Here is a 26179-nt window from a genome sequence, read left to right on the forward strand (position 1 = left end):
GGGGGGTGGTATTGAGAGAGGGGGTGGCATTGAGAGTGAGGGGTGGTATTGAGAGGGGGGGGGTATTGAGAGAGGGGGGTGGTATTGAGAGAGGGGGTGGTATTGAAAGAGGGGGTGGTATTGAGAGAGGGGGTGGTATTGAGAGAGGGGGGGTGGTATTGAGAGAGGGGGGGTGGTGGTATTGAGAGAGGGGGGGTGGTATTGAGAGGGGAGGGGTGGTATTGAGAGAGGGAGGTGGTATTGAGAGAGGGGGGTATTGAGAGAGGGGGGGAGGGGGTATTGAGAGAGGGGGGGGGTGGTATTGAGAGAGGGGGGTGGTATTGAGAGAGGGGGTGGTATTGAGAGAGGGGGGTGGTATTGAGAGAGGGGGGGTATTGAGAGAGGGGGGTGGTATTGAGAGAGGGGGGTGGTATTGAGAGAGGGGGGGTATTGAGAGAGGGGGGTGGTATTGAGAGAGGGGGTGGTATTGAGAGAGGGGGGTGGTATTGAGAGAGGGGGTATTGAGAGAGGGGGGGTGGTATTGAGAGAGGGGGGGGTGGTGGTATTGAGAGAGGGGGGTGGTATTGAGAGGGGAGGGGTGGTATTGAGAGAGGGGGGTGGTATTGAGAGAGGGGGGTATTGAGAGAGGGGGAGGGGGTATTGAGAGAGGGGGGGTGGTATTGAGAGAGGGGGTGGTATTGAGAGAGGGGGGGTGGTATTGAGAGAGGGGGGTGGTATTGAGAGAGGGGGGGTATTGAGAGAGGGGGGGTGGTATTGAGAGAGGGGGGAGGGGGTATTGAGAGGGGGGTATTGAGAGAGGGGGGTGGTAATGAGAGAGGGGGGGTGATATTGAGAGAGGGGGGGTGGTGGTATTGAGTGAGGGGGGGTAGTATTGAGAGAGGGGGGTAATTGAGAGAGGGGGGGGTATTGAGAGGGGGGGTATTGAGAGATGGGGGGTGGTATTGAGAGAGGGGGGGTGGTATTGAGAGAGGGGGTAAATAGGAGGTATAACAACAGGGCATAATTATTAAACAGGTCTGAATCAAACGCGGGAGACTCGACACTTCTGTTAAAACACGCATGCCATAACCAGGCTATAACCAGGCTATAACCGCATCATACAGGAAACACACACACGCCCGCTGAAAGCCGCAACCTGGATCGTGCGGTCTGTTGGGTGGCCGCCCCCTCGCCTTTCTCTCTCTCTATTATCCGAGGCTCAGTAACTTATTCGTAAAATCTGTTTTTAGCCTCAGGCCTGTGTTGCGACGCGTTTGTTTACATCAATGAAGTGCTGCCCAGAGGCAGTCAAAGTGACGATTCAATAGAATCATCTGTTCACATCAACACTGATTCACACAGGCAGAATTGTGGTTATGGAAATGTTTAATACCAGAATACGATATCTCTCTCTGTCTCAGTCACACACACACACACATAGACACACACAAAACACACACGCACTCACCTCGCTCGTCGCCCGCCCCAGTGTCATCTTCTGCCAGGGATCTGGCAACTGTGCCAGGGGCATCTTGGCGTTCGAGCTGTTCCTCTGATCTATTGTAGTGTTCACTCTATTCGTTTGTGCTAAAGCTTCGCTCCAGACAGGACTGTAGGCTATCACAATGTAGTAGTCTAAAGCTCTGTTCTATTCTAGTAGGCTATTTCCTCCGTTAGACCCATATGAGAGGACAAGGGACAGAGTTGGTTGTTTCTAGATCAGGGGCCGCCCCTTCTTTCTCTAGCGGAATAAACATGAAAACCTCGCTGGGCTACGTAACGCCTTTTACGGAAAATTGTCTCTCCACTTTCACCCTTGTTGTGTCACTGTGCCGCTTTTCCACTGCCTGCGCTATTCTCTCTCTCTCTCTCTCTCTCTCTCTGTATCACTCTCGCTCTCTCACTTCCGTTTTGTCCCAATATGGCGCCGGGTGTCGGCTTACCTGCCTGTCAGACTACAGAGTCACTCATGCGTCATCTTTGGGGGCGTGAACCCGGTATAACGGGACACCTCATCCAAACGGGACACGGGCAGGTGAGTGGGCTCTCTTCAGCTGTGACCTCTAGCCGGGACAGGCACGTGAGACACCGGGGGAGAAGATAAGATAGGCTTTATTATTCGGTGAAGGTGATGCACTGTAGGTAAACGGTTCCAGTCCCGTAGCCATGAATATGCGCAGAATATAACTTTGATCAACATGGAGCTATTCAGGAGAGGAACTGAAATATGCTGCAGGTGGCATGTTGAAAATGATCTACGATATAGATTGGGCTTTCATAATTATATGATATACAGACGTTAGGCCTACATCTTTGAAATTATAGCAAGAATGTGTATATGTTTTTTTTACAGGCTACAATTCAACCCATCAAAGTCTACCTCATTGTTAACAGGTGGATTTCCAGCTTTGACTTTGGGAGTGTCTGTCGGACTGTATAAATCCTTCCTCGCCAGTTAAAGTTTGATGTTGGAGGTCATTAGCAAGAGACTGCTTTATTATGAGCTATTTATAGCCTATCTGCTGTATGGGCCATGCCAGGGATAATGAGAACCATGAATTGACACAGAGTCATTATCTGTGACTAAAGAGGTGTGTGTGTGTGTGTGTGACTGAAGATGTGCCATGGGCGGGGACAGTATCATTACAGCCCAACTTCAGAGATATTTATACTGAACTGCCAGAATGAACTTGGTGACAGAACATTAATCTCCGTCTTCTCTCATGTAACGGCTTACTGTACTGAACTGGTGGTGTACGTACAACACTGTGGTGACATCTGGTGGTTGATTACATCTTACGCTGTGTTCAAAACAACTGGGAACTCTGGGGAAAAAAATGAGCGCCGACTGGGAAAATTGTTTTGAACGGTGATCCAATTCGGAATTCCAAGTTGGAAACTCTGCCGTCTTTCTAGCCTGAAGATCACTGACGTCATGACTTGGCCTAGTCCCCCCCAGACTTCCCCCACCCCCCGCCCCCCCAGACTTCCCAGTTGTCTTGAAAGCACCATTATATTCATGGATGTAAAATAACTGGATATGTGGATGCAAGATGGCTCCTTGTAAGTAATTAACAGCTATCTGGTACATTATTAGCTGTCTGCACACAGAACTTTCCAGTGTCAGACACAAACACGTCATACAGACTCAGCCAACTTTATTGCTCCAATCAAATCACAACAGTATTACAATCGTTCAGTTCTCACAGATGTTCCTCATCAGTTTATCAGGGCTTGGATCGGTATCTGCTCCTCACGGAGAGGAGGGAGGGAGGCAGAGAAGATGAGAAGGAGAGGGAGAAAGGAGGTGAGAGAAATGAACTACCATTGCTTGTCTCTTTTCCTATGATAACATAACGACTTGCAGTCTGGTGTCTCGTTATTTTATATATCAAAGTGCAACGAGTGCTACAATAACATCTGGGTCAGAGGTCATACATTAACAGATGGGAGCATTAGAAACAGAGAGACTTGGTTTAACCCAAAACCACCCCCACACACACACCCTTAGCCTGGGGTGGCCAACCCTGGTTCTGAAGTGTTCTAGGGTGTGCAACCTTAGTAAGTATCAGCATGAACACACCAGATCCAGCTAAGGAATGTCTTGGTGACTGATTGAATCAGGTGTGTTAGTGCTAGACTGGAACAACAGCCTGCCCTAAGCCATACACCTCCCACCTACAGTCCCTCAGTATCAGGAGAACACATCAATATAAAACTACATACTATACTCTATACATACCAGTGACAGAGAGTCAGAAGAGACGGACTGGTTTGGAATGCTGCTACAGAGTGAACTCTGAACTACAAGGTCATGACCTCTCATATTGTGCGTTTAGAGACAACTAACGAGGGAATGAGAAGAGGGACGGAGGAGGATTAGACTTTCACCCAGGGGTTGGTGTTGCAGAGGGTAGGAAGGGATGTGTAGCTGATAGATTGCACAGTAGTTTGGTTCGTGTGTGTGTGCGCGTGTGTGTGAGTCTAGCTGACAGACTTCAGTTTGACCCAGGGGTTGGTCCCGCGGACCTCCATGGGCAGATCGTTGGCAAAGATGTGGTTACAGAGCTCGTCCAATGGTGGCTCAGGGTCAGAGATGGCAAACTGGGCTGCGTCCTCGATTACCTTCCTGATGTCTACATCTATCTCCTGTATGAAGAAAGGAAGGACAGAAAGAAGGAGGCAAGGAGGGAAACCATTTGAGTAATTGGACCACCTGTGTGTGTGTGTGTGTGGATGCGTGTCGGTGAAGGTGTGTGTGTACCTTGATCTCCTCCACAGAAGCCATGTTGTTGGACAGCATGCGTTCCTTCAGCATGGTGATGGGGTCACTCTTACTGCGCACTTCCTGGATCTCCTCACGTGAGCGGTAGCTACAGGAAGTTACATCACACACAGGAAGAGGACTTAGACATGATTAGCAAGGTTCTGCACCAGCCCTTGGTTGATGAGAGAGAGACAGAGAGAGAGACAGACCTGGAAAGGAAGCAGTGCTCTTCCCAAACCAACACTGCACTACACTAAGAGGGGAAAGGGGGGGTGGGGGGGTAAACTAGGGAGTGGCAACACAAGGAGGTGGGCAGGGCTAAAAACAGAATAGAGAGGGAGGGAGGGAGAGAGATGGGAGATGTGATGAGGAGTGAGGGGGCGGGGAGAGACAGGGTGCTCAGTTGACGAACACATGGTCAGGGGTCAAAGGTCAGAGATCATGTCTCACCTAACCCCGGGGTCGCTCATGCTGTGTCCATGGTAACGGTAGGTCTCCAGCTCCATCACAATAGGACCCTGCCAAGGAGGTTTCAAAAGCAAGACATTCAACAAGCTAGCCAACCCCACCATGATACTGCAGAATAGCCTGATGAGGGATTTCTACTGTAGCAGAGGATCTTCCTATATCTATGCTGTTTGGCCTGCAGCAGACCAGGAGTGCAAGGCCAGTTACAACTGTACTAGAGTCTCACAGACTGTCTCTATTCTGCTGGTCACTGAGCCTCCCTCTGTCAGGGAAGAGACACTGGTGGGATACTAGAATAGGATCAGTCCTCTGTCAGGGAAGAGACACTGGTGGGATACTAGAATAGGATCAGTCCTCTGTCAGGGAAGAGACACTGGTGGGATACTAGAATAGGATCCGTCCTCTGTCAGGGAAGAGACACTGGTGGGATACTAGAATAGGATCAGCCCTCTGTCAGGGAAGAGACACTGGTGGGATACTAGAATAGGATCAGCCCTCTGTCAGGGAAGAGACACTGGTGGGATACTAGAATAGGATCAGTCCTCTGTCAGGGAAGAGACACTGGTGGGATACTAGAATAGGATCAGTCCTCTGTCAGGGAAGAGACACTGGTGGGATACTAGAATAGGATCAGCCCTCTGTCAGAAAGCTAAGGTAACTGAGCTAAACGACTACCGCCCCGTAGCACTCACTTCCGTCATCATGAAGTGCTTTGAGAGACTAGTCAAGGACCATATCACCTCCACCCTACCTGACACCCTAGACCCACTCCAATTTGCTTACCGCCCAAATAGGTCCACAGACGATGCAATCTCAACCACACTGCACACCGCCCTAACCCATCTGGACAAGAGGAATACCTATGTGAGAATGCTGTTCATTGACTACAGCTCGGCATTCAACACCATAGTACCCTCCAAGCTCGTCATCAAGCTCGAGACCCTGGGTCTCGACCCCGCCCTGTGCAACTGGGTACTGGACTTCCTGACGGGCCGCCCCCAGGTGGTGAGGGTAGGCAACAACATCTCCTCCCCGCTGATTCTCAACCCTGGGGCCCCACAAGGGTGCGTTCTGAGCCCTCTCCTGTACTCCCTGTTCACCCACGACTGCGTGGCCACGCACGCCTCCAACTCAATCATCAAGTTTGCGGACGACACAACAGTGGTAGGCTTGATTACCAACAACGACGAGACGGCCTACAGGGAGGAGGTGAGGGCCCTCGGAGTGTGGTGTCAGGAAAATAACCTCACACTCAACGTCAACAAAACTAAGGAGATGATTGTGGACTTCAGGAAACAGCAGAGGGAACACCCCCCTATCCACATCGATGGAACAGTAGTGGAGAGGGTAGCAAGTTTTAAGTTCCTCGGCATACACATCACAGACAAACTGAATTGGTCCACTCACACAGACAGCATTGTGAAGAAGGCGCAGCAGCGCCTCTTCAACCTCAGGAGGCTGAAGAAATTCGGCTTGTCACCAAAAGCACTCACTAACTTCTACAGATGCACAATCGAGAGCATCCTGGCGGGCTGTATCACCGCCTGGTACGGCAACTGCGCCGCCCTCAACCGTAAGGCTCTCCAGAGGGTGGTGAGGTCTGCACAACGCATCACCGGGGGCAAACTACCTGCCCTCCAGGACACCTACACCACCCGATGTCACAGGAAGGCCATAAAGATCATCAAGGACATCAACCACCCGAGCCACTGCCTGTTCACCCCGCTATCATCCAGAAGGCGAGGTCAGTACAGGTGCATCAAAGCTGGGACCGAGAGACTGAAAAACAGCTTCTATCTCAAGGCCATCAGACTGTTAAACAGCCACCACTAACATTGAGTGGCTGCTGCCAACACACTGACACTGACTCAACTCCAGCCACTTTAATAATGGGAATTGATGGGAAATGATGTAAATATATCACTAGCCACTTTAAACAATGCTACCTTATATAATGTTACTTACCCTACATTATTCATCTCATAGGCATACGTATATACTGTACTCTATATCATCGACTGTATCCTTATGTAATACATGTATCACTAGCCACTTTAACTATGCCACTTTGTTTACATACTCATCTCATATGTATATACTGTACTCGATACCATCTACTGTATCTTGCCTATGCTGCTCTGTACCATCACTCATTCATATATCCTTATGTACATATTCTTTATCCCCTTACACTGTGTACAAGACAGTAGTTTTGGAATTGTTAGTTAGATTACTTGTTGGTTATTACTGCATTGTCGGAACTAGAAGCACAAGCATTTCGCTACACTCGCATTAACATCTGCTAACCATGTGTATGTGACAAATAAAATTTGATTTGATTTGATTTGATTTGAAGAGACACTGGTGGGATACTAGAATAGGATCAGCCCTCTGTCAGGGAAGAGACATTGGTGGGATACTAGAATAGGATCAGTCCTCTGTCAGGGAAGAGACACTGGTGGGATACTAGAATAGGATCCGTCCTCTGTCAGGGAAGAGACACTGGTGGGATACTAGAATAGGATCAGCCCTCTGTCAGGGAAGAGACACTGGTGGGATACTAGAATAGGATCAGCCCTCTGTCAGGGAAGCGACACTGGTGGGATACTAGAATAGGATCAGCCCTCTGTCAGGGAAGAGACACTTGTGGGATACTAGAATAGGATCAGTCCTCTGTCAGGGAAGAGACACTGGTGGGATACTAGAATAGGATCAGCCCTCTTTCAGGGAAGCGACACTGGTGGGATACTAGAATAGGATCAGCCCTCTGTCAGGGAAGAGACACTGGTGGGATACTAGAATAGGATCAGTCCTCTGTCAGGGAAGAGACACTGGTAGGATACTAGAATAGGATCAGTCCTCTGTCAGGGAAGAGACACTGGTGGGATACTAGAATAGGATCAGCCCTCTGTCAGAAAGCTAAGGTAACTGAGCTAAACGACTACCGCCCCGTAGCACTCACTTCCGTCATCATGAAGTGCTTTGAGAGACTAGTCAAGGACCATATCACCTCCACCCTACCTGACACCCTAGACCCACTCCAATTTGCTTACCGCCCAAATAGGTCCACAGACGATGCAATCTCAACCACACTGCACACCGCCCTAACCCATCTGGACAAGAGGAATACCTATGTGAGAATGCTGTTCATTGACTACAGCTCGGCATTCAACACCATAGTACCCTCCAAGCTCGTCATCAAGCTCGAGACCCTGGGTCTCGACCCCGCCCTGTGCAACTGGGTACTGGACTTCCTGACGGGCCGCCCCCAGGTGGTGAGGGTAGGCAACAACATCTCCTCCCCGCTGATTCTCAACCCTGGGGCCCCACAAGGGTGCGTTCTGAGCCCTCTCCTGTACTCCCTGTTCACCCACGACTGCGTGGCCACGCACGCCTCCAACTCAATCATCAAGTTTGCGGACGACACAACAGTGGTAGGCTTGATTACCAACAACGACGAGACGGCCTACAGGGAGGAGGTGAGGGCCCTCGGAGTGTGGTGTCAGGAAAATAACCTCACACTCAACGTCAACAAAACTAAGGAGATGATTGTGGACTTCAGGAAACAGCAGAGGGAACACCCCCCTATCCACATCGATGGAACAGTAGTGGAGAGGGTAGCAAGTTTTAAGTTCCTCGGCATACACATCACAGACAAACTGAATTGGTCCACTCACACAGACAGCATTGTGAAGAAGGCGCAGCAGCGCCTCTTCAACCTCAGGAGGCTGAAGAAATTCGGCTTGTCACCAAAAGCACTCACTAACTTCTACAGATGCACAATCGAGAGCATCCTGGCGGGCTGTATCACCGCCTGGTACGGCAACTGCGCCGCCCTCAACCGTAAGGCTCTCCAGAGGGTGGTGAGGTCTGCACAACGCATCACCGGGGGCAAACTACCTGCCCTCCAGGACACCTACACCACCCGATGTCACAGGAAGGCCATAAAGATCATCAAGGACATCAACCACCCGAGCCACTGCCTGTTCACCCCGCTATCATCCAGAAGGCGAGGTCAGTACAGGTGCATCAAAGCTGGGACCGAGAGACTGAAAAACAGCTTCTATCTCAAGGCCATCAGACTGTTAAACAGCCACCACTAACATTGAGTGGCTGCTGCCAACACACTGACACTGACTCAACTCCAGCCACTTTAATAATGGGAATTGATGGGAAATGATGTAAATATATCACTAGCCACTTTAAACAATGCTACCTTATATAATGTTACTTACCCTACATTATTCATCTCATAGGCATACGTATATACTGTACTCTATATCATCGACTGTATCCTTATGTAATACATGTATCACTAGCCACTTTAACTATGCCACTTTGTTTACATACTCATCTCATATGTATATACTGTACTCGATACCATCTACTGTATCTTGCCTATGCTGCTCTGTACCATCACTCATTCATATATCCTTATGTACATATTCTTTATCCCCTTACACTGTGTACAAGACAGTAGTTTTGGAATTGTTAGTTAGATTACTTGTTGGTTATTACTGCATTGTCGGAACTAGAAGCACAAGCATTTCGCTACACTCGCATTAACATCTGCTAACCATGTGTATGTGACAAATAAAATTTGATTTGATTTGATTTGATTTGAAGAGACACTGGTGGGATACTAGAATAGGATCAGCCCTCTGTCAGGGAAGAGACATTGGTGGGATACTAGAATAGGATCAGCCCTCTGTCAGGGAAGAGACACTGGTGGGATACTAGAATAGGATCAGCCCTCTGTCAGGGAAGAGACACTGGTGGGATACTAGAATAGGATCAGCCCTCTGTCAGGGAAGAGACACTGGTGGGATACTAGAATAGGATCAGTCCTCTGTCAGGGAAGAGAGACTGGTGGGATACTAGAATAGGATCAGCCCTCTGTCAGGGAAGAGACACTGGTGGGATACTAGAATAGGATCAGTCCTCTGTCAGGGAAGAGACACTGGTGGGATACTAGAATAGGATCAGTCCTCTATCAGGGAAGAGACACTGGTGGGATACTAGAATAGGATCAGCCCTCTGTCAGGGAAGAGACACTGGTGGGATACTAGAATAGGATCAGCCCTCTGTCAGGGAAGAGACACTGGTGGGATACTAGAATAGGATCAGCCCTCTGTCAGGGAAGAGACACTGGTGGGATACTAGAATAGGATCAGTCCTCAGACATTAGATTGTCTGAGACAAAGTGATTCTTAACACTCTAAGCTCTTAAACCAGCTATCACTTTTTCATCTCTGCACCAATCAGAACTCCTCTTCTCCAGCTCTATAACCAATCATAGTTCACCTTCCCGGCTCTGCAGTAGTCTGCAGCAAACTTGATGGCCTCCCTCACACACAGCACGTCCATGCCATCCACCTACACCACAGGGACAGAGGGGTCAGTATAGCAAAGATACACTCATTGACTGTGTGTGTGTGTGTCCTACCTTGATTCCAGGTATATAGTCTCCTCTCTTGAAGTAGTCAGTGCTAGCAGAGGATCTCTCTACAGACGTCCCCATGCCAAACTTGTTGTTCTCACAGATGAAGATACACGGCAGCTTCCACAGAGCCGCCATGTTGAAGGACTCAAAGATCTGGCCCTGATTGGACAAGAGCAGAGACGATGATGATGATTTAATAACTTCATTGTAACTGTTAGATAGACCTCACCTGGTTGGCTGCTCCGTCTCCGTACAGCGCCACGCACACCTGGTTGTTGCCCTGGTACTGACAGGCTAGTGCCACACCAGCACCCAATGGAACCTGTAGACACACACACTGCGAGAATGCATGTTCCCCTCTCGGTCTATGTTTGTGTGTGAGAGAGTCTGACCTGTTCAGAGAGTTACCTGAGCCCCCACGATTCCATTCCCTCCATAGAAGTGTTTAGCGTACATGTGCATAGAACCACCTTTGCCCTTGGCCACACCTCCTTTACGACCTGAGAACAAGAGACAGAGAGAGAATAGAAATCTATGTCAGGTGGAAGGATCAGTTTATCTTCCTTAAATCCTGACTGTAACCATTAGGAGGAAATACAAATCTGACCTTCGATCAGTTTCTAGGTGTGTCTCACCTGTGAGTTCAGCCATGATCTCTCTAACGGATACACCCCGTGTGAAAGTGTAGCCATGGGCACGGTACGCTGTGATCAGGTGGTCTGTTGGGTTGATGCCCGCCTCGATGCCCATCGCACACGCCTCCTGTAACACAACCAACAACAGCTAGGAGAGAGAAGGGGAGTGTGTGTATGTTCCTTTCTCTCTTGCTGTGTGTGTGTTCTAATCTATATGTAATGTAATGTGTGTGTGTGTGTGTGTGTGTGTGTGTGTGTGTGTGTGTGTGTGTGTGTGTGTGTGTGTGTGTGTGTGTGTGTGTGTGTGTGTGTGTGTGTGTGTGTGTGTGTGTGTGGTGACCTGTCCGTCGTAGAGGTGGCAGAAGCCTCTGATGATCTTCTGCTTGTAGAGCTGGTCAGCTTTCAGCTCCATGCGTCTAATGGTCTGCATGGTCCTGTAGTACTGGATGCCCTGTTCTCTGGTCAACACCGCTGTCTCAGAAGGGCCCGCCTCCAGACGGTGCAGCTCACACTTCTATTGGACAGCACAGGGGAGGGAGGGAGACAGGCAGCTCAACCAATCAACCAGATAAGTTTAATGAGGAAGTTTCCATTTCATACTGCATCTCGGGCTTGTTCAGCAGGGTATGATAGAAGTGTGTTGTGTAGAAGAGACATGTCCAGGAGAAATCTATTCAGTACGTGTCACATGCATTTGTTTTGTGTGTATGTGGACTCACCTTGATGTCAAAACTGGCCTGTGGGGTGAAGTCAGTGAAGAAGCGTGTGGACAACACCATCCTGGCCCCCTGCAGAGAGAGAGCATGACAGGAGAGATACACACACCCACACACACAGGAAAATCCAATGGCCCCACCCCAGAAGGCTAAATCCAGCCCTGGGCCACAGTGTGAAAGGAGGACTGGGGGTTCTGCAGAAGGAACGTGGCTGAGGTTCAGGTTGCTCTGTTTGGATCCGAATGGCTGGTTCTAACTAGGTCTGGGTGATTTGGTACTAACTGGTGGTTGTCGGGGTGTTGCTGGGGTCGGTCGGCGAGGTTAAATCGAAGTGTTTGGACAGGCCAATCAGCAGCTGGGAGGGAACAAAGGAGCCACCCAATTAGACCAGAGCACAGCCAGAGGAGTCTGACACCTGAACTCTAGATCTCTACCACCAACACCACAGCAGTGCACCACCCACTGACACAGCGCACCACCCACTGACACAGTGCACCACCCACTGACACAGCGCACCACCCACTGACACAGCGCACCACCCACTGACACAGCGCACCACCCACTGACACAGCGCACCACCCACTGACACAGCGCACCACCCACTGACACAGCGCACCACCCACTGACACAGCACACCACCCACTGACACAGCGCACCACCCACTGACACAGTGCACCACCCACTGACACAGCGCACCACCTACTGACACAGCGCACCACCCACTGACACAGCGCACCACCCACTGACACAGCGCACCACCCACTGACACAGCGCACCACCCACTGACACAGCACACCACCCACTGACACAGCACACCACCCACTGACACAGCGCACCACCCACTGACACAGCACACCACCCACTGACACAGCACACCAAAGAGAGTCAGGGCAGGACCTCTATTAGTACACACACAGGCTGCCAACACTAGGCTATGTTCTATATGAGCTGTGTTTTGTTCAAGGTCTTACAGGCTAGAGCAGGTCTTACAGGCTAGAGCAGGTCTTATAGGCTAGAGCAGGTCTTACAGGCTAGAGCAGGTCTTATAGGCTAGAGCAGGTCTTATAGGCTAGAGCAGGTCTTATAGGCTAGAGCAGGTCTTATAGGCTAGAGCAGGTCTTACAGGCTGGAGCAGGTCTTACAGGCTAGAGCAGGTCTTATAGGCTAGAGCAGGTCTTATAGGCTAGAGCAGGTCTTACAGGCTAGATCAGGTCTTATAGGCTAGAGCAGGTCTTATAGGCTAGAGCAGGTCTTATAGGCTAGAGCAGGTCTTATAGGCTAGAGCAGGTCTTACAGGCTAGAGCAGGTCTTACAGGCTAGAGCAGGTCTTATAGGCTAGAGCAGGTCTTATAGGCTAGAGCAGGTCTTATAGGCTAGATCAGGTCTTATAGGCTAGAGCAGGTCTTATAGGCTAGAGCAGGTCTACAGGCTAGAGCAGACCTACAGGCTAGAGCAGGTCTTATAGGCTAGAGCAGGTCTTACAGGCTAGAGCAGGTCTTACAGGCTAGATCAGGCCTACAGTCTAAAGCAGGTCTTATAGGCTAGAGCAGGTCTTATAGGCTAGAGCAGGTCTTATAGGCTAGAGCAGGTCTACAGGCTAGAGCAGGTCTTACAGGCTAGAGCAGGTCTTACAGGCTAGATCAGGCCTACAGGCTAAAGCAGGTCTTATAGGCTAGAGCAGGTCTACAGGCTAGAGCAGGTCTTATAGGCTAGAGCAGGTCTTATAGGCTAGAGCAGGTCTTATAGGCTAGAGCAGGTCTACAGGCTAGAGCAGGTCTTACAGGCTAGAGCAGGTCTTACAGGCTAGATCAGGCCTACAGGCTAGAGCAGGTCTTATAGGCTAGAGCAGGTCTTACAGGCTAGAGCAGGTCTTACAGGCTAGAGCAGGTCTTATAGGCTAGAGCAGGTCTTATAGGCTAGAGCAGGTCTTATAGGCTAGATCAGGTCTTATAGGCTAGAGCAGGTCTTATAGGCTAGAGCAGGTCTACAGGCTAGAGCAGACCTACAGGCTAGAGCAGGTCTTATAGGCTAGAGCAGGTCTTACAGGCTAGAGCAGGTCTTACAGGCTAGATCAGGCCTACAGTCTAAAGCAGGTCTTATAGGCTAGAGCAGGTCTTATAGGCTAGAGCAGGTCTTATAGGCTAGAGCAGGTCTACAGGCTAGAGCAGGTCTTACAGGCTAGAGCAGGTCTTACAGGCTAGATCAGGCCTACAGGCTAAAGCAGGTCTTATAGGCTAGAGCAGGTCTACAGGCTAGAGCAGGTCTTATAGGCTAGAGCAGGTCTTATAGGCTAGAGCAGGTCTTATAGGCTAGAGCAGGTCTACAGGCTAGAGCAGGTCTTACAGGCTAGAGCAGGTCTTACAGGCTAGATCAGGCCTACAGGCTAAAGCAGGTCTTATAGGCTAGAGCAGGTCTACAGGCTAGAACAGGTCTTATAGGCTAGAGCAGGTCTTACAGGCTAGAGCAGGTCTTATAGGCTAGAGCAGGTCTTACAGGCTAGAGCAGGCCTACAGGCTAGAGCAGGTCCTATAGGCTAGAGCAGGTCTTACAGGCTAGAGCAGGTCTTACAGGCTAGAGCAGGTCTTACAGGCTAGAGCAGACCTACAGGCTAGAGCAGGTCTTATAGGCTAGAGCAGGCCTACAGGCTAGAGCAGGTCTTACAGGCTAGAGCAGGTCTTATAGGCTAGAGCAGGTCTTATAGGCTAGAGCAGGTCTTATAGGCTAGAGCAGGTCTTATAGGCTAGAGCAGGTCTTATAGGCTAGAGCAGGTCTTATAGGCTAGAGCAGGTCTTACAGGCTAGAGCAGGTCTTATAGGCTAGAGCAGGTCTTATAGGCTAGAGCAGGTCTTATAGGCTAGAGCAGGTCTTACAGGCTAGAGCAGGTCTTATAGGCTAGAGCAGGTCTTATAGGCTAGAGCAGGTCTTACAGGCTAGAGCAGGTCTTACAGGCTAGAGCAGGTCTTATAGGCTAGAGCAGGTCTTATAGGCTAGAGCAGGTCTTACAGGCTAGAGCAGGTCTTATAGGCTAGAGCAAGTCTTACAGGCTAGAGCAGGTCTTATAGGCTAGAGCAGGTCTTACAGGCTAGAGCAGGTCTTATAGGCTAGAGCAGGTCTTATAGGCTAGAGCAGGTCTTACAGGCTAGAGCAGGTCTTATAGGCTAGAGCAGGTCTTACAGGCTAGAGCAGGTCTTATAGGCTAGAGCAGGTCTTATAGGCTAGAGCAGGTCTTACAGGCTAGAGCAGGTCTTATAGGCTAGAGCAGGTCTTATAGGCTAGAGCAGGTCTTACAAGCTAGAGCAGGCCTACAGGACAGCACAGCTATGAGCTCCTTACCTCTGACACGGTTTGGGCTCCCTACAAGAAAGCCAGGGAGAGAGAGGGTGGAGAGAAGGGAGGGGGGGGGGGGGGGGTCGATAATAATTCATCTTTAAAACACTATAGAGGAACCTATATTAAAAGGAACCTAAAAGCACAGTCCCCAGGGCCTAGTATCTTTGTAACCATGAAAGTTGTGCTGATAAGTTCAGGGTGAGAGAATGAGGCTGAGCGGGTGTGCTGAAGTTCAGAAAGCGCATTACAGAGGAAAGTCTATAGACCATAGACCATCACTAGCCTACACTAGTCTATAGACCATCACTAGCCTACACTCCTTCATATACTGTCAATGCTACGTACCAACATCAGAGTGCCACCATGCGTCAAACATAAATTGTAGATGGCGCAGGTACAACGAAGACATACTAGCCTGAGGAAATCCCCTGTGTCCATAGAATTAGGAATTTGAATACTAGAATGGACATGAGCATTATGACAGTATAAAAGGTCAGCAGTTTTGGTCAACCACGGTCAGCCAGTGCTGTGATAAGAGTGTAAAACAATGAATGTGAAGATTGGCTAGCAAATAAACATACTGTGCAGGTAGTCAGTATTTGTGGAACAATTCCATAAATTGAACTGCCAATATGCCAACATCCCATTCAAACAATGCAGTCACAGCCGAACTCTGGTTGAAACCAGCTGATGATAGGAATCAGACAAGTTGTCAATGCAACTGATACTGTATCATAATATAACTCACAGCTTTCCAAGAAAACAAACAAGGAGACATTTATGGTCTGTTTACATATATTTTAGAGGTTATTTATACAGAACATTTGTATGAACCCTATTTTTTATTATATGAGAATATTTTAGGTTGACAATAATGATATTACACAATCACTGATATCACATTATACACTGAGTATACAAAACATTAAGAACACCTGCTCTTTCCATGACAGACGGACCAGGTGAATCCAGGTGAAAGCTATGATCCCTTAATGATGTCACCTGTTAAATCTATTTCAATCAGTGTAGATGAAGGATAGGAGACAGGTTAAAGAAGGATTTTTAAGACAATTGAGACATGGATTGTGTATGTGTGCCATTCGGAGGGTGAATGGGCAAGACAAAAGACGTGTCTTTGAACAGGTTATGGTAGTAGGTGCCAGGCGCACCGTTTTGTGTAAAGAACTGCAAAGCTGCTGGATCTTTCATGCTCAACAGTTTCCCGTGTGTATCAAGAATGGTCCACCGCCCAAAGGACATCCAGCCAACTTGAAACAAACTGTGGGAGGTATTGGAGTCAACATGGGCCAGCATCCCTGTGGAACGCTTTAGACACATTGTAGAGTCCATGCCCCTATGAATGGAGGCTGTACTGAAGGGGAAATGAACTCAATATTAGGAAGGTGTTCATAACGTTTGGTATACTCAGTGTATTTTCCATTATCATACCATTCCGGAACTTTGAGGGTTCATCACAGAGATCCTGTTAAATTAGGGGCTATGGTTGTGCCCTGCGTACAAACAACCACCATGGACAGCGCTTAGATAAGAGCGAATGCTGAATCCGCACCATGGCCACTGAACAATGCCGCGGTCTGATGCCTCTATTAATTCAAATGTGAATTCCATAAACCTGAATATCCCCGCGTAGAGGGCTTGGGCTGTTACATGGGCTTTGGTTGCTATCGTGCAAGTCAGTTTATAACATTACATCATTAGTTACTCAGAGTTCCCCACATTGACATCGGCCTCAGGCCCTATGGCGCTAACCTTGGAAAAGTAATTCACATTTCTACATCTACATCCTCTATTACTAAATGGGATAGATCAAACGGTGCAGTTCTATGCAATCTGCTAGCCATACCAACTATGTCACTATCAACCATCAGACAGGGCCTGCAACCATCTAGTGAACGTAGCTTATTTGAGTTGAAGACTTCATGAGACTTTAAAAATGGCAAACGACTTGGGTTGATGCAACTGAATTACAACAGCTTACTTCCTAAACTGGATTCCATCAAGATCTGGGCTATGCAGACGATTCCGGACACTCTGGTATTGACTGAAACTTGGATATCTGTGGACACTCTGGTATTGACTGAAACTTGGATATCTGTGGACACTCTGGTATTGACTGAAACTTGGATATCTGTGGACACTCTGGTATTGACTGAAACTTGGATATCTGTGGACACTCTGGTATTGACTGAAACTTGGATATCTGTGGACACTCTGGTATTGACTGAAACTTGGATATCTGTGGACACTCTGGTATTGACTGAAACTTGGATACCTGTGGACACTCTGGTATTGACTGAAACTTGGATATCAGTGGACACTCTGGTATTGACTGAAACTTGGATATCAGTGGACACTGGTATTGACTGAAACTTGGATATCTGTGGACACTCTGGTATTGACTGAAACTTGGATATCTGTGGACACTGGTATTGAATGAAACTTGGATACCTGTGGACACTGGTATTGACTGAAACTTGGATATCTGTGGACACTCTGGTATTGGCTGAAACTTGGATATCAGTGGACACTGGTATTGACTGAAACTTGGATATCTGTGGACACTCTGGTATTGACTGAAACTTGGATATCTGTGGACACTGGTATTGACTGAAACTTGGATACCTGTGGACACTGGTATTGACTGAAACTTGGATATCTGTGGACACTCTGGTATTGGCTGAAACTTGGATATCTGTGGACACTGGTATTGACTGAAACTTGGATATCTGTGGACACTCTGGTATTGACTGAAACTTGGATATCTGTGGACACTGGTATTGACTGAAACTTGGATACCTGTGGACACTGGTATTGACTGAAACTTGGATATCTGTGGACACTGGTATTGACTGAAACTTGGATATCTGTGGACACTCTGGACTGATATTAATATTGAGGGTTATAATGTGTTCAGAGCTGACAGACAGGGTAGAGGAGTAGCCATTTTTATGAAACTAATTTATTTCCCTTACCCAAAAATTTGAGCTACTATCTTTAAGCCTTTGTCCGGGGAGAAATGTATCCATAACTGTTATAAGGGTCTACCGTCATCCCTTGGCTAACCTTTGGGCACTCGAAGAGTTAACTAGTTTGTTGTCTTTTACAAAATCAGAAGTTATTATCCTGGGTGACCTAAATTATGATGTGGAAATGCAGGCTTCAGACAACCTAAAAGAAATGTGTAATGATCTAAACCTAACCCAGTTGGTGACTAAGCGTACATGGCCCAACCCGAAAGATCCTTTAAAGTCAACTCTGATTGGTCTAACCTTAATGGATACACCAGAGAAATACATTTCTATTGGTGTATTTGCCCAAGACATTAGTGATCATTGTCCAGTGTTAGAGATATGAGAATACAAAAATATAAGCCTTGTGACGTCACAAAGAGGAACTTTAAAAACGTCCGTTAACACAGGCTTTTTTTTGACATCATCTTTATTTTAGTGACCTTGATTGCATTTCAGCTGTCCCTGAACCTGATTTAGCTTTGAGCCTCTTTCCATATGTCTTCAATACTATTGTGGATAATCATGCTCCCTTCAAAAAATGAAGAGTTAAAAAGGTAGATCGAATGGCTGGTACATTCCGGAATTTTTAGAAGTAATTCTTAATAGAGATGATGCTTCGGTCAAGGCCAGGAACACAGGCTTAGGCCCGGACTGGCTAGCATAAAGCAACTGAGGAATTGTTGTGTATGACAAATAAGAAAGGCTAAATCGATTATTATGTAACACATCTTTTGGATTGTAATGGAACCCGCTAAATTCTGGAAAACTGTTAAATCCCTGAAGGGTTCTACTTCCTCCCCTCTGCCACAAAACAAGTGTATTCAGACACTGGTCTCATTATGGGGGAAAATGCCTTCATTGATGCATTTAATCACCATTTTATTTCAGCGGGCTCTCTCTTTGAAATAACTTCTAAGCCTATTCACAATGATATTGGATTGGATGCTGACAGGAGAAACATGCTGAATGATCAGAGGAGTTAGTCAAAGTTTTCTTTTAGGCTATTTACAGAAAAATAAGTCCTGGATGCTTTGCTAGCAATAGACAACAAGAAATTCACAGGGGCCGACCAATTGGACTGCTTAAGTGTGCAGCGCCCATCATTATTGGCTCAATAACCTCACTTTTTTAAAAATGTAACATTGTTATCAGGAAATATTCCAAAAGTATGTAAATGATCTCTTGTGCTGCCACTCCATAAGGACGGGAACAGTAGTGATCTTCATCATTATCTCGCCACTTCATGGCTTCATAGTCTGGCTAGGATTCTTGAATCCTTGGTAAATGTACAACTTCCTCTTTATCTGAGAAATGTATTTTGAATGTAAACCAATCAGGGTTCAGGCCTGGGCATAGCACTATTACAGCAACCACGTTAGTTGTTAATGATCTAGTCAATGCTTTACACACTAAAATGAAATGTGTTGCATTGTTTGCGGACCTGTCAAAAGCTTTTGATACTGTTGATCATGCTATTTTATTGACCAAATTGTCCTCGGTAGGTCTGAGCCCTGACGCCTGTTCACGGTTTCATGATCATCTTAGTGACAGAACTCAGTCTATCGTGATTAATGGCATTAAGTCTGAATTTCTTGATGTACATAAAGGTGTACCACAGGGGTAAATTATAGCTATGCAGGAATCCCTCGCCTACAGACTAAACGAAATAGATGTTGTTTTCAAACTCTCGCAAGAATGTTTCAGATGAACTACTCGTTCACTCAGATGGTTCTCCAATCGAACGTGTTCCCACACATAAATACTTAGGCATTTGGATTGATATGGATTTGACGTTTAAAAAACCTATAGGTTAAGAACCTACGTTTTAAAGTTGTCTTTTTCTACAGAAACAGATCATTCATTTCTCTAAGAAGGAAGCAGATTATTCAGTCAGCCTTATGTGTTCTTGATTATGGTGATATTATTTATCAAAGTGCAGCTGCTACTACTCTTAAACCATTGGATGTCATCTACCATAGTGCCCTTCATTTTGTTACAGGTTTGACACTAACCACTAAATCCTGTATCAAAAGGTTGGCTGGACTTTCCTAAAGACCTGCAGATCTCTACATTTCTCCCTTTGTGTTTACAAGGCCCTACTTCATAAACGTCTGTCTTATCTAACTTTGCTGTTGAAGTGTAGACACCTGAGTTGCCTAACCCGTTCACAGGATTGGTTAACTACCGAGCTAGATACATCTGCTTTTATACTTTACAAAAATAAACGCAGCATGCAAGAATTACAAAGATGTTACTGAGTTAAAGTTCATGAGGAAATCAGTCAATTTGTAAAAAGATTCATTAGGCCCTAATCTATGGATTTGACATGACTGGGAATACAGACACAGTGGGGGAGAACAAGTATTTGAGACACTGCTGTTTTCCTACTTACAAAGAAAGTAGAGGTCTGTAATTTTTATCATAGGTACACTTCAACTGTGAGAGACAGAATCTAAAACAAAAATTCAGAACATCACATTGTATGATTTTTAAGTAATTAATTTGCATTTTATTTATAAAAAATTACAGACCTCTACATGCTTTGTCAGTAGGAAAACCTGCAAAATTGGCAGTGTACTTGTTCTCCCCACTCTATCACTGTATGCATCTGTTGGTCACAGATAGCTTTAAAAACAAAATTGGCCACACAATGGGACTCGGGATCTCGTCACGCTATTTCTGTGCATTCAAATTGCCTTCAATAAAATTCCATTGTGTTTGCTATCCATAGCTTAGGCTTGCCCATACCATAACCCCACCATGGGGCAATCTGTTAACAACGTTGACATCAGCAAACCGCTCGCCAACACAACGCCATACACGTGGTATGCGGTTGTGAGGCCGTTTGGATGTACTGCCAAATGCTCTAAAACTACATTAGAGGCAGCTTATGGTAGAGAAATGAACACTCGGTTATCTGGCAACAACTTTGGTGGATGTTCCTGCAGTCAGCATGCCAATTGCACGCTCCCTCAACTTGAGACATCTGTGTTGTGTTACAAAACTGCACATTTTAGAATGACCTTTTATTGTCCCCAGCACAAGGTACACCTGTGTAATGATCATGCTGTTTAATCAGCTTCTTGATATGCCACGCCTGTCAGGTGGATGGATTGTTTTGGCAAAGGAGAAATGCACATTAACAGGGATGTAAACAAATGTGATTTTTTTGTTTGTTGAGCGAAATAAGCTTTTGTACATATGGATCTTTAATTTCAGCTCATGAAACACGGGACCAACACTTTAGATGTTGTGTTCAGCGTAGTTTTAATGCACCGTATTGCTGGAACAAAATTGAAAATACAATTAATCTTGATGTTCTGGTGCCATTTCGAGGCAATTTGAAGTATTGATTACGGACTTATTTGTGGAGCAATGCAACTGTTTTTCTGGGTGATTTGACTGTTTTGTATTTTAATTACACACACACACACACACACACACACACACACACACACACAGTCAAAAGTTCTGACACCTACTCATTCAAGGGTTTTTATTTATTTTACTATTTTCTACATTGTAGAATAATAGTGAAGACATCAAAACTATGAAATACCACACATGGAATCATGTAGTAACCAAAACCGTGTTAAACAGTTAAACCTCTTGAAGCTGGTTGAGAGAATGCCAAGAGTGTGCAAAGCTGTCATCAAGGCGAAATGTGGCTACTTTGAATAATCTCAAATATAAAATATATTTAGATTTGTTTGCAATTTTTTGGTTACTACATGATTCCATATATGTTCTTTCATAGTCTTGACGTCTTCACTATTATTCTACAATGTAGAAAACAAATAAAAAAAAAACAGAATGAGTAGTGTATAATGTGTATATTTATGTTGCATATACAGGGCGCATTTGTAAAAGAGGCCTCGTTCTCAATATGTTTTCCCTAAAAAAATCCAGTGCACCTGTTCCCCTTGTCCCTGTACTTCCTAATCAACTTTTAGGAAATAAAAATAAGACTGCAAAACTCGTGGCTCCCTAGTGTCGCAGTGATTTAAGGCACTGCATCTCAGTGCTTGAGGCGTCACTACACAAACACCCGGGTTCGAATCTAGGCTGCGTCGCCCTGATTGGGAATCTCATATGGACTGGTCGTGTAAATAATAATTGCCTTATTTATGTTTATAAATAAATTATCCAGCTACATCTATGTTCGAATTTTATCTGGCCGAATAGAACAAATGTATGGACACGCTGTCATCAATGCAAGCACCGAACAACAATGATTTAGAATAGATATTGTGTTGTTCAGTTGGGGCTGTGAGTGACCATGTTAACGGGCCGACATCTACAAGGTCAGCACTGCTATCTGGGACTGAAGCTACTAGCAACCTCTCATCTGGCAAATATCGTCAGCTAGCTAGCTCGCTATCTCATAGCGAAATCACCTAGCTAGCTTTCAGCACCATGGACAGCGGCACGTAGGTTGCCAGTAGTACGTACCACATTCTTGCTGGCGTTGCCAAGTCGGTACACGTTTGAGATGAGGGTCAACATCTTTTGCATGCTACTGGACACTTCGTTCTAGCACCAGTACAGAAGAGCCGATTTAGCTAGCTAACGGATTAAAGTCGACAACAAATATCAGCTGACACTTTCGTGGTGGGTCGGGTGCCCAACTAAAACTATCACGGGGTTGGCCAAGACAGGGCGCAATGAATGACATTGTGATGATCAAGTTTGGGTGCAGCCCTGCACAACGTTCAACCGAATTTTCATTGTTCAATATGTAGGTCTATTCTAAAACTGCTTGAAATGTTCGTTTTTTTTATTGCCTTGTTGTATCTTTAAAGTGTTCTAACATTTTTTCTGCTCTGCCAGCATGGGAAAAAGCAAATGCCCAGCTACTGTCTGTGTGCTTTCGCTCGACCTACCCTGGATTTTTTTTTTGTGTGGAGAGGACGTCCCGGACGCTTTCAACCATTTATTAACATATTTTATACTTCTGTAACTCGGCTGAAGCAAGAAGGTCCGTTGCCCACCTGTCCCTGGCTGTTCCCTGCACCTGAGCAAGGTAAAGAGTGCGTCCCACCACGTGCTTTACCTGCACACTGCTATAATAAGCAACTGCCTGCTCATTATGTTGATGTATTTATTCACTTTTAGTCCTCACATGCTTACATGAGACACAGAGAGAGACAGAGACAGAGAACGAGAGAGAGAGAGAGAGAACGAGCGAGAGATGAAGAGATGAGAGAATGACTGGTAATAGAGAGATGGGTGGTACAACTAGAAAGTGTTAGTAATTATTACAGTTCATGTTTCACCCTCTCGTACCTCAGTCTCTAAGCCTGCTCCAGACTGGATGGGGACTTCAATAGTTGATAGACAGTTTAAAACAGCTCAGTCTGTCTGACTTGTGAGTCCCTCAGTCTACCACTGGGCTGATGGTTTCAGCTCATCTTAGTCAAGACCAGAGATCCAGACAACATTTCTGAAAGTTGTGTTATGGTCCAAGAATTCCCTATCCCTATTCAGTTCAGTAAAAGTGTGTGTGTGTGTCCTGCAGTGCGTTTGTCTGTCCCACATAGCGTTCAGTGAGCATGGGGAAGAGTTCAGAGTCGTCGAACCCGAGGTGGTCGCCTGCTCTACAGACCTTCACACAGCTGGCTTGGTATACGAGCTCTGATCCCTGACCTCTCGCCTCTTACCCCGCTTTACATATTGATAGATTTTCGGAAGCAGGGTGGGCTTGGACTAATGAAAATCCCTCTTCTCTCTGACATTACAATCCAGATTGCCAAAGACTATGGAGTCTACATGGAGGACCTGGGACACACTCAGGTAGGGCTCACACACACACAAATATCTGTTTGCAGTACCTGTGTGACTCATTTCAAGTCATCCGGTCTCGTCTTGTCCCTACTCCTCTCCTCTCACCTCCAGGGGTATGTTCATCATAGACAGCGTAGGTGTTCTGAGACATGTGAACCTGAATGACCTCCCAGTAGGACATTCTGTAGACGAGACCTTGCGCCTGGTCCAGGCTTTGAAACACAACTACACACAGTGGTGTAAAGTACTTTTTTGGGGTATCTATACTTCACTATTTACTATTTATATTTGACAACTTTTACTTCATTACATTCCTAAAGAAAATAATGTACTTTTTCCCTGACACCCAAAAGTACTTGTTATTTTGAATACTTAGTTGGACAGGAAAATGGTCCAATTCACGCACTTATCAGGACAACATCCCTGGTCATCCGTACTGCCTCTGATCTGGCAGACTCACTAATCACACATGCTTCATTTGTAAATGATGTCTGAGTGTTGGAGTGTGCCCCTGGCTCTCCATAAACTAAAAAAAAACATTTTAACATTTTGCCATCTGGCCATAAGGAATTTGAAATGATTTATACTTTTGATACTTAAGTATATTTAAAACCAAATACATTTTTTACTTTTACTCAAGTAGTATTTTACTGGGTGACTTTCACTTGAATAATTTTCTATTGAGGTATCTTTACGTTTACTCAAGTATGACAATTGGGTACTTTTTCCACCACTGCCGACACACACGACAGGCAGTATTGACGCCAGTGCATGTTTATGCATCTCTCTCGTTGCAGTGTGTCCAGCAGGATAGACACCAGGAGGTGACCCAGTAAGTAATGTCTACCATAATACCACATGATGTTACTAATCAGTCCTGTACCCAATACTAACAGAGGGATGTTTTATCCAATCACTGAAAAGCCTGTTGGCCAAAGCAGGAGCTGTGAGTGACAACCCCAACACCTGGTAAAAGCGACACTCAACAGCTGACCAACCAATCAGATCTAGTCTCAGCTGTTGATTAACCAAATCAGTCCAATTGACAGTTTTAAAAAAAATTAAAAAATTAAAAAGCTGATAAATCAGTTACCTGTAACTTTTACAACCACAAGATGGTGATCAAACTCCTCACACACTTTTCAGAGAAATCAAATCACACTGCAGTTTATAGAAGGAATCAATTCAATTAGAGCTCCTAGCACTTAAGGTGCAGAAACCCTACTGTTATTGTAAACAGAGATGACAGCTGCAGACCCGTTGATGGCTCTATAGCACACTTTAGGGATATAACTTCTGGACTGTTTGAGTTTTGAGTTTTGTAAAAACATGCTATGCACCGTTTATGGAGCACTGTGCTGCTCCAGCCGTGTGCTAAGAGGAACCCCAAATGCTGCTCGAATTTAATATATATTTATCTAATCATGGATAGACTGATGTTTGTCTCTCTCCCTAGATTATCCCAGGGGTTAAAGCAACAACAAAGAATCTCTGAAACTTAAGTCAACTTCAGATCGATTGTCTGTGACTAAGTTAACTTCCACCTTTCATGTAAAAAGAAGTCATGACCATCATGCTGTTAGGGAAAGAGGATCATTTTGTAAATGCAATAATTTAAACCTCCAGAAATGAGCCCAATAAGATATTGGTAAAATTGTCAAATTATTTTAATATATTGAACCATGCATGTAAGGAAAGGGGTACTTAGTCAGTTGCACAACTGAATGCATTCAACTGAAATGTGTTTTCCGCATTTAACCCAATTCCTCTGAATCAGTGATGTGCAGGGGGCTGCATAAAATCGATGTCCACAGCACCCGGGAGCAGTTGTCAACTGGGCAGAACAGCAGATTTCTCCACCTTGCCAACTCTGGGATTCTAACCAGAGACCTTTTGGCTACTGGCCCAAACCGCTAGGCTACATGCCGCCCTTAAACAGTGTATAGCCTATACATGGTCTATATTATAAGATATTCCATTAGCACTAAGCATTATCACCTGTAGCCAACCAATGCAGCATGGTGGCTATAAATACATAGGCTGAAGCATGGGGCTTGTCCATCTGCATTTACTCCATTGGACACAACATCCTGATTGGTATTATGATTATTCACTCACGCAATTGCAGGAGTAGCGAAATAAACGTGTTGTCAATGGAAAGCTTGGATACCCCTCTTTTTTTTAAAGGCCAAAACTGCTTTCAAACATGTTTTCCCCGTGATTGCATTAAGGATAGTTGTGTATTGACTGCTTGCACACAAAACAGCAAAGAGCAGTAACAACATAACAGTAAATTCGAGAAAAATGGCCTAAGTGTTTTTGCTGTCCAGGCAAATATGTTAAGGTAGAAACAGTAAAAATGCACTGATGCATTCTCTTATAAATTAAGAAACTTTATACACAAACCATGACCACTGATCAGACCTATGACCACTAAAATGCTTATACAGCCCTCTGCCTTTGTATGACCTTAAACATCTTTATGGGTAATGCAAAAGTAAGTGCATTATCTACAATCTAAATGT

General features: G+C 45.9%; 1 protein-coding gene and 1 pseudogene across 4 annotated transcripts; one reads left to right on the top strand and one right to left on the bottom strand.

Moving 5' to 3' along the window:
• Positions 1-3122: 3122 nt before the first annotated feature.
• Positions 3123-22536, bottom strand: LOC110489633 (pyruvate dehydrogenase E1 component subunit alpha, mitochondrial-like). Of its 4 annotated transcripts, none has more exons than XM_036943778.2 (12): positions 22323-22499; positions 14842-14862; positions 11512-11580; positions 11133-11306; positions 10793-10919; positions 10566-10657; positions 10387-10479; positions 10161-10316; positions 10019-10090; positions 4697-4764; positions 4244-4352; positions 3123-4128 (listed from the first exon to the last, which is right to left on the bottom strand). In XM_036943778.2, exons 1-12 carry the CDS (start codon positions 22383-22385, stop codon positions 3964-3966), a joined length of 1209 nt encoding a protein of 402 aa, XP_036799673.2. In that variant the 5' UTR covers positions 22386-22499; the 3' UTR covers positions 3123-3963. The 4 variants fall into 4 exon arrangements, with proteins under 4 accessions (XP_036799673.2, XP_036799672.2, XP_090055460.1 ...); XM_036943777.2 differs by having other exon boundaries at positions 10387-10494; XM_090199334.1 differs by lacking the exon at positions 14842-14862 and having other exon boundaries at positions 22323-22536.
• LOC149977401 (peroxiredoxin-4-like) lies at positions 22535-24490 on the top strand (annotated as a pseudogene).
• Positions 24491-26179: the final 1689 nt, after the last annotated feature.

This window comes from Oncorhynchus mykiss, chromosome 15 (assembly GCF_057628025.1).
Source record: "Oncorhynchus mykiss isolate SJ-2025 chromosome 15, ASM5762802v1, whole genome shotgun sequence".
Classification (NCBI taxonomy): domain Eukaryota; kingdom Metazoa; phylum Chordata; class Actinopteri; order Salmoniformes; family Salmonidae; genus Oncorhynchus; species Oncorhynchus mykiss.